The following is a 9672-nucleotide window of genomic DNA, read 5'->3' on the forward strand; positions in this document are numbered from 1 at the left end:
CCCCGGGTCCCACATTCTCGCACCATACCGTAAGCATCATGTATGCATTACTGGTGTATCAGTGGGACTCGTCCCACCTCACTTTGGCATCGAGGAGAGGTGCAAAGTCTTGCGCTCCTGCATGGCATTAGTCACGCAGTACTACCGACAGGTCAGCATCAACAGTGTCGACTGTCGATCCGTCCAAGAGCTTACTTTTCCGCTACATTTGTGGTGTCCTCAGTTACCACTGCCACGTCAGCCTACAGTTGCGGCGTCCTCAGTTACCCCTGACGCGCCAGCCTACAGTTGCGATGTCACCAGTTACCCATGACACGTCAGCCTACAGTTGCGGTGTCCTCAGTTACCCTGACACGTCAGCCTACAGTTGCGGTGTCCTCAGTTACCCCTGACCCGCCAGCCTACAGTTGCGGTGTCCTCAGTTACCCCTGACACGTCAGCCTACAATTGCGGTGTCCTCAGTTACCCCTGACACGTCAGCCTACAGTTGCGATGTCCTCAGTTACCCTGACACGTCAGCCTACAGTTGCGATGTCCTCAGTTACCCCTGACACGTCAGCCTACAGTTGCGGTGTCCTCAATTACCCCTGATGCTCCAGCCTACAGTTGCGGTGTCCTCAATTACCCCTGATGCTCCAGCCTACAGTTGCGGTGTCCTCAATTACCCCTGATGCTCCAGCCTACAGTTGCGATGTCCTCAGTTACCCCTGACACGTCAGCCTACAGTTGTGATGTCCTCAGTTACCCCTGACACGTCAGCCTACAGTTGCGATGTCCTCAGTTACCCCTGACACGTCAGCCTACAGTTGCGATGTCCTCAGTTACCCCTGACACGTCAGCCTACAGTTGCGGTGTCCTCAATTACCCCTGATGCTCCAGCCTACAGTTGCGGTGTCCTTAATTACCCCTGATGCTCCAGCCTACAGTTGCGATGTCCTCAGTTACCCCTGACACGTCAGCCTACAGTTGCGGTGTCCTCAATTACCCCTGATGCTCCAGCCTACAGTTGCGGTGTCCTCAATTACCCCTGATGCTCCAGCCTACAGTTGCGGTGTCCTCAATTACCCCTGATGCTCCAGCCTACAGTTGCGGTGTCCTTAGTTACCCCTGACACGTCAGCCCCGCCGCTTGACCGCGTTCTGTCGCAAACAAGGGAAGTCCTGGTAACAACGCAGGTTGACGTCCGGCTGATGACAGGCATGGTCAGGCAGCCCGCGCTGATCCGAGCCTCTTGGCCGCCATTTAGTTGCAGGTAACCCAAGTTCGGTATTTAGAGCTGTTTTAAGCTTTCCGTTTTGGTTTTTGACGCTGCTGTCCCCGGACGTGCGACGCTGACGCAGATGTGTGACGGTTTTGTCTCCCCTGCAGACGTATGACGTTTTTGTCTCCCCTGAAGACGTGTGACACTGTTGTCGTCCCTGCAGATGGATGACGCTGTTGACTTCTCTGCAGACATGTCTGCCGTCCAAAGGCAAAAAGACCTCAGCGCGGTTTTTTGAAAATGGGGCCATTTAATCAATTTCATGCAGGTCGAATGGATCATCGTGTGATAAAAAGTAAACAAGGCAGGAAAAGTGACCTTCAAAATGTACGCAAATTTCCTTCTCTAAACAAAAAAGACTTTTTGATTCACTGAAAGCGTAAAAGGCTGCTCATGAGCCAATTATGGGACGGCGATGGAGCACCACCTACAGGCATTTCGACGTCAGCTGTGACGCTTTTGTCTGCTCCGCAGGCCTGTGACGCCGCGAGGTACCGGCCCCAGTTTCCTCTGCCCCCGTCCCGGCCGGCTCCCGGGAAGGCGCCGTCGGTCCCCGACTCCGTCACGGACGGCACAACATCCCGCTGCTGCAACGTCTCCTGCCCTCGCTGCCAAAAACCATGCGGCCATCACTGCTGCAGGGTGTTCGGCTGCCGGTAGCACAGCGCTGTGGCCAGCACTGCTGCAGGGTGTTCGGCTTCCGGTAACACAGCGCTGTGGCCAGCACTGCTGCAGGGTGTTCGGCTGCCGGTAGCACGGCGCTGTGGCCGTGCTCGCAGCGCTGTGACTCGGTACATGTCTCGCTCAGCGAGCGATGCTTGGCAAGGCTGCCGCAAGCGTGCGCAAACTGGTACTGAGTACGGCTCGACCGAGTTCAGTGACTGATTAATTAATGTTTGTTGTATGCTGTTTTTAAATGCGAGCCATGTAGTCCAAAAGGGTGATATCAAATGGCCCAGCAGAGACACTATGGCCTTCAGCTGTAAAGTGCCAACATTAAGTGGTTTAACAGAGATATTATGACCTGCGGCCAAGTAAGACAACAGCGTTGCTTCATTCAGCGCCACAAGCTGTAGGCGTTTGTTTTTTGCAAAGGTATGGTGGTGGAATCTTATGCGTCGTTCGATAGCCCAGCTATTCTGATATACAGCCTCTCATAAGATTGTTTAATATGCCACCGTCTCCGGGGATTTTCCAAGATCATGGAAAGAAACAGTTGTGAAAGTTATCTTCAAAAATGCAAGGTACTCATGACATTTCCGTCAGTGCTGTACCATAAGTCTTCTGACATGTTTACAAAAAATCCTAGACAACTTGTATTTACTGCCATCTTCTCCCACGTCACATCAAACAAACCCCGACCAAACAGAGTGGTTTAACGCCCGGGTCACAGCACTTGATTACAAATGATGTGCCTCACTAACAACCTCCATGGACTACTGGACGAACTGCGTGACGTGGCAGCGGGTTCTTCGACACTTCTAAATATTTTGACAAAATTTGGGAAGATGAACTTTTCCTCAAATGTGAAGCAGCTTCTCCTGATCGGACACCATTCTAGTCGGGCTGAAATCATACCTGGCAAACAGAAGGCAGATAATGAAGATGGGAGACGCCTTTTCTTTGACAAGAACTATAGACTCCGGCTGCCCGTGGCATGCGCGTGGTTTCGCAGAGTAGGAGAACGGGGGGGGGGGGGGAGGGGGCTGAGCAGTGAAAAATGACCCAACATACCCCCGAAATACGCCAACGAGATAGGATTCTCTCCTGATTTTTCCCACTTTTTCCCAAAGTGGGAGAAGGAGGGAGGGGGACTGAAGCCTCCAGCTGAAAAGAAACCCACACCGCTGGCCCGTAGAAGTCGGTCCTAAGACCGTTTTTGGCTGGAAGGCATCTTGATGGACATGCTGACCAAGTAACTAATGACCAACTCTGTTATGCCGATGACACCTCCCTTCACGCCTCCCTTACCTCACTTACCCCAGGCAATGCTGACAGTATAGGCCTCAGTTCAACGCGGCTCGGATGCTGTTGACGAGTACGGTCAGGAGTGGGCCAATAAATCTTATTCCTTAAAAACAGTACCATAGACATTCAGCCATAGAACGCATCGCACGCAGCCGATGCTAAAAATCTCAGCCCAACATATTCACCCTGGCACCGACGCACACAAACACCTAGGACTTACTCAGTACACAGATCTGAACTATTTTATACATGTTAACAACATTATTAAAAAGGCGAATATAGCCCCCTTTGTACCCCATAGCAATATGGTAACTTTACGCCATAGCTAAGCGCATACAGCGCAGCATACTCAGTAGCATATGCAAAGCTTGCGAAGGACTTCATTCTGACTATTGTGACATTGTTTTTGACACGTACATTTCATCGCAGGACGAACAACGAATAGAAAAAATACACCACCGGGCGGCGAGACCCGAGACAGGAGTCTCGGCCAGGACATCGACTGATAAATTTAGGCAACACTTAAGGTGGAACGCATGTAAGACACAACGAGGGCTGCTCGAACTGTCACTTTTCACATGCTGAAGAGCACAAAACACGTAGATACGGCGGCAGTAATGGCCTTATTTCTCGTAGAAAAACGAGCAGAATGAAGATGTATAGGCGTTGGTCCCAGTTTTTCAGTCAACTTTTGAACCCCGACAACAAGCACAAATTAATGTATAGAATAAACATCAGCAATGAAGGCGGTCGGGTGCTCGGGGCGTGCTTCCAGATCTGCATCATTTAAGTATGAAAACCGCGACATGAGTCGGAGGCGGTGGCGGTGGTGGCAGCTGGTGCTGCAGAGCATGCACATCGGCTGTCATCTGTCTTGTTTCTTCTTTTGGGAGAGGTGCCCAGATTTAAGTCTTATGACTTTTGCATCAATCCTTTTATGTGTTTTATGCGCCAGTGTATTCATGTTATCGTACTGTTTATTGCATGTTGAAATAAAACACACCATAAAACAAAGATAGCATTTAGAAATGATTGAGCACGGCTGCGTATGGATATGTTCTGATATGCACTCGCATACTGCTTGCGAGGAACTGCCTTATAAAATGAACATACATAGACATTCTAGGTGGAGGCTCAGACACCTTACTGTGTTTGTTCTAACTTTCTCTCTCTCCCTCCCGCTATTTCCTTTCTTCCCCTCTATTACTCTCCCTTTCCTCCTCTCCCCATTTAACACTCCATCCCCTCCTCATGCTCATCCTCATCCTCTGTCTTTGCTACTCCCCTACCTCTCCCCGTTCCTTGTTTCCCTCTATCTATCCCCTAGACATTCGCACTTACCTTTTTCCCACTGGCTTCAACGATCATGAAACCATCCGTGATCATATGATTATTGTAATCCCACAATGGCGCTGCGCGTGCTTCGGGATTAAATGGCGACCTTCAGAATTATGCAACGTAATCCGAGTTGGCGATTGGCCGTAACATGCGACGAATGACAGAGCTCTATGTGTTTGATGCCATCTTGGTGTAATCGTCAATGTGCTTAATAGTTGTGCTTAACGCGGGCTACCCTGACTCGCTTGCTCGTCTCTTACGCCTCGCACTTTGGTGAAGTGCACGGTCGACCCATGAAACAGAACAGCGAGCTCCCCATGCTCCTTTCACGTGCTGCAATGAGAAGGCAATGTTTTTCGAGCTGCTCACCCAAGACGCAAAACGCATTCTCGGGCTACCTTGGACAGCTCCCGACTGTCTTTTTCCCAAGGCAGTTGAAGCGACATTTAAGGGATATCTGAGGACGCAATGACCTATCTGTGCAGCGGAATCGTGACCGGTGGGCCTGTGCATCTCCCTCAGTCTGTTTGCTTTTGTATGACTGCTTTGTCCCTAGGACCGTTTTTAACCGTTCATTTATCTGCCGGCGATGTGTAGTGACAGCCCGAATTTATTCCGCATTGCCAAATGCACGCCAATTCGTCAATACTCTGTGATGACGGCGTGAATGTACAGCACTCTTAAAAACTGAGCTGAGCTGAACTGATCTGAACTGGGTCAAACTCAGCAGAACGGAACACCTGGCTCACGGTTCCCGAACAGGCGCTCGCGGCTCCGGCACCATCGGTGCTCATCAAGGGAACACGTGTCCAGCCGGCGCCAGCAGACCACGCGCGCGGCTCGGACACGGACGCCTGACGACGGTAGCTGACGTGTCCCGGGCCCATCGGCGGCTCGGCTCCCGGCTCTTCCGTCGAGATCGCGTATCGTGTCTTAACGCTAGCTAGGACAGGATCGCGACCGGTGTTCCGACATTCGCTGACGCTTGATGACTGCGCCGTTTTGTGTGTGGGTCCCGTCGCCCTCGCCGGCGACGCTGGCCTCGCCTCTGCTCAAGGTCACGGACGTCCCGTCTGCGCATGCGCTCTAAAGTCGGCCGGCGGTAGCGAGGGGACGCGTGAAGGCGCCGATCGGCTCCGAATCTGCTGCGCGGAGGTGCCCGGGTGGACTGAAGCGAGGAAGCCGATACGTTGGAACGACTGAAGCCACACGCCGCCAACAGCCAAGTGAGACTCGGCGGGGGCTGGGGAGGGGTTCGCTACGTGGTTCGCTGGATCTGAGTGTACCGAACGCGGGTATCGGACATGGGGCGGGGACTATGTTTGGGCTCCGCCGGCACTGCCGCCAGCACTCTACACCACAGTGCGCCGAGCCCAGGCCCCAAACCGGCTCTGCGCGTGCTGGAGCTGTTGGCGTCCAGCAGAACAGGCGATCGCGCACGTGGAAACGGTGATGGAGGGGGGCATTGACCTGCCCGCTGTTACTGCATTCAGCGTCGATCGTTGGGTTTTAGACAGCGATCAATGTAGCAAATGCCTACGCAAAACTTACATTGCTCAGGTTCTGAATAGCGATTCCAAAAATAACATTTTAAAATGGTCGTCGCGTTTTTCTTCTCCTTTCATGGTTTCGTAATGGTGCTGTCTCTTTTCTTGTGATGGTTGCTTTGGGACAGTCTCGTGCCCTGGCCCCTTGGAACATTTCTGCTCCCCTGCAGGCCATCAAGGATATTCATGCGCGGCCATGTAGTAATAAACAGGTGACCTGAGAATGTAACCGGCCAGCCACCGGTAATAGACAGGTGACCTGAGAATATAACCGGCCAGCCACCAGTAAAAGACACGTGACCTGAGAATGTAACCGGCCAGCCACCAGTAAAAGACAGGTGACCTGAGAATGTAACCGGCCAGCCACCGGTAAAAGACAGGTGACCTGAGGATGTAACTGGCCAGCCACCGACATACGCAGTCATTCACGGCTTTCAAGCGCTGTGTTGAGTTGTTTCGGTTAAGTGCAATATTCTGGGATCCCCCTAATTGGTTTTCAGACAGTCCCTGCTTACTTCTCCTGAGATCAAATAAGGTGGACACGCCGAGCTGGACACGCCGGCAACGCTGGCGTAGAACGCACAGCAGAACGCTCCAACGTAGCACCCCTCCTCCAAGACTTCTCTCACCAGTCTGTCTTCAGATCCTGACCCCGGGTCCTCATCCTTTTGTCTTCCCGCGGTTCACGTGATACCCACTTCATCGCGCATAGCAACTGGCATAGGAGCAGCCACGTTGGCAGTGGGTGGGTTTGAGGTCAAATAAATAAATAAACCAGCCGGCCGATCAGTGAGGGCAGCTCCCCAGCCGATCCTGGCGCCACCAGCGGCATCAGCCTGTAAACAACATGCAAAACATGCTTCTCTTTCCCTGCGACTTGTCCGGCTTCGAGAGGGTATCATCGGCTGGCGCCCCCGTCGTTGGAGCTTTCCACGGAACGTAATGCTTGAATAAGTGCCGGAAAGAGTCGTCATCGCATGACCTGGCAGGTATTTCATGAATTACGCGAATGTCCTCGGTCGCACGGGGGGCGAGCCGTACCGCGGGAGTACGCAGAGAAGGCGGTGGCACAGGACATCGTGTAACGACGCTCTGCAAATACTGGGGAAGCGTTGAAACGCAGCGGACGCAGGTTTGAACTCCTTCGGTGCAAACGCGGAACGGATCAGCCAAATGTTGCCCCTCATCACTGCCGCTTCATCTTCCTCTGCAACAGGGCCATACCTTTGACGCGTATTGAGATCCACGCGCGGTTTATGTCCATTCTCTGCCGTTAATAAAATCTGCATATATTCTGTCGCATATATATATATATATATATAAAGTTGCATAGAAGCATATAATCTGCCTCTTCCAACAATATCTTTGTCGTGACAGCGTTGATCGCAAGTTCGCGGCCAGATGGGCACCATATGTTTCCGCCCGCCCAGAAAAGCCCTCCCGAAAAATCGAGATATTGTTATCAGGTTTTTCTGTACGTGCATGCATATGTATATACGTACATCTATATATATCATATATCTGTACGTGCATACATATGTATATATATATATATATATCCATATGCATACATACAAACATGTATATTCATGCACTTGGGTAGTATGCTTTCATTAATGCAAGTTTTGTGATATGCAATGGCAAATGGACATTCAATCATTTTCTAGTGCCTTTGCTCGATTGTTGGAATTAAATCCTTTGTTATTTTTGATAAGTCACAAATAAGTTTGACTATGCCGTTTCACTTTCAGCTAGCTAAGGTTTCATGGACATTTGCTTTCCATTCTCAAAGTAATGTAAGACGGTCGGACGGAAAACGTTCAACATAGTAAATACGACGCATGCTCTACGAGGCATAAGCATTGGAGATCCATCAGTTGGCAGAATATGCATTCAAATATCTGGTCAAGTTACAAAACACGGACAAACACACACGCACACACACAAACACATCACTTTTCCAGCCAGTTTAACACCATGGGAAGGTAGAGACATCGAATCAGCCTGCTATCATTGGGTGACTAAACAAGTCCGAAGTGATACGTGACTTAAGCTGTTTGTTTAGGCCAGGGTTCTTTTTCTGATAAGGATGGCTTCAAGAACTTGTAAGCGGCGTTTGTTTGGGCATGATTTTGGAATCTGGGTGTTTTCAGTCGAGCTAGAGCGTAGGACTTTTATGGTGGGGTTTGCACATATGTCGGTCTGGCGTTGCCTCCTGCAGGTGCACCGTCATGAATCATGAAAGAGATGTCGAAGTCATTCCAATATAGATCGAGTTGCGGATCTGAGATCCGAGACGGCAAGGCCCACTCAGGGAAGGAGAAGCGACGGTCTCAGCACTCATTCCATCGGCTCATCCAGTGTTACGGAGTTTGGCGAGCGTCGAGGTACACACTGCGCGGTTAGCCGGCCGCGAGCCATGGGCCTCGGCCCTTCCCCACTCCGACATATCAGATGCACGGCTCGTTCCTGCTTCCAAGGGAGTGTTTAGCGTTTTGTTTGACAGGTGTGGATGTCGGCAGTCTCTTGGTGATGTGGGTGGCCGTCTGTCGGTATGGATGTCGGCAGTCTCTTGGTGATGTGGGTGACCGTCTGTCGGTAGGGATGTCGGCGGTCTCTTGGTGATGTGGGTGGCCGTCTGTCGGTATGGATGTCGGCGGTCTCTTGGTGATGTGGGTGACCGTCTGTCGGTATGGATGTCGGCGGTCTCTTGGTGATGTGGGTGACCGTCTGTCGGTATGGATGTCGGCGGTCTCTTGGTGATGTGGGTGACCGTCTGTCGGTATGGATGTCGGCGGTCTCTTGGTGATGTGGGTGACCGTCTGTCGGTATGGATGTCGGCGGTCTCTTGGTGATGTGGGTGACCGTCTGTCGGTATGGATGTCGGCGGTCTCTTGGTGATGTGGCTGGCCGTCCGTCAGTGTGGATTCCAACAGGAGCGCTTCTTATGAGAGGGAATGCCACGTCAAAGGCGGAGGTCTTAGCCGTTTGTGCTGGACACTTTTGACGAGCAGCAGCAGTACGTCCACAAAAGAAGCGAGTTGTATGGGGAGCAAAAGCGTGGACCAGCCCCCACCCTGGCCTAAAGATGAAATAAGGAGGATGAACATCGAGATAGAGACGAGAACCCGGGATAAGGGACACAGCTGTGGCGCAAACAAGGATTACGAGAGTGATGACTAAGAACAAGACTGGCCAGCGTGGTGCTTGCATGCGTGAAGTTCGGTATGTATTACGATACGCCCACGTATTTCGACAGTGTTTTCTTCGTAGGATAAGGCAAAATTTCATCGCATCCTTGGCCCGCGGGTGCCGTCTTCATCTCGTACCCTGCGATACTGCGCAATCCTCAGTCAAATTCTTGAATTTCGTATCTAGCATTTCACCGCGGAAGGCTCCTTCGCTACCTTTGTTGCACTCACCATGCCACGCTTGTTACATTAATGGAAGAATATATTGCTGATTATCGACCGCGCATGTTTTTACAGATACGTATATCAGTATACTGGCGCCGCATCCTGTCTGGCCACGTTCCCCTTGGGACAGTAAAGGCTCGCC

At 51.5% G+C, this 9672-nt stretch overlaps 1 protein-coding gene across 1 annotated transcript in view; it reads left to right on the plus strand.

Moving 5' to 3' along the window:
* The first annotated feature begins 8990 nt into the window (after window positions 1-8990).
* LOC119114900 (Golgi-specific brefeldin A-resistance guanine nucleotide exchange factor 1) overlaps window positions 8991-9672 on the plus strand; it is a 17791-nt gene continuing 17109 nt past the window's right edge. The window contains exon 1 of the mRNA XM_037238962.1: window positions 8991-9011. Coding sequence (XP_037094857.1) covers window positions 8991-9011 — 21 coding nt within the window. The remainder of the gene's footprint in view (window positions 9012-9672) is intronic.

Source organism: Pollicipes pollicipes, unplaced genomic scaffold, assembly GCF_011947565.3.
Source record: "Pollicipes pollicipes isolate AB1234 unplaced genomic scaffold, Ppol_2.1 Scaffold_1600;HRSCAF=1878_pilon_pilon_pilon, whole genome shotgun sequence".
NCBI lineage: Eukaryota > Metazoa > Arthropoda > Thecostraca > Pollicipedomorpha > Pollicipedidae > Pollicipes > Pollicipes pollicipes.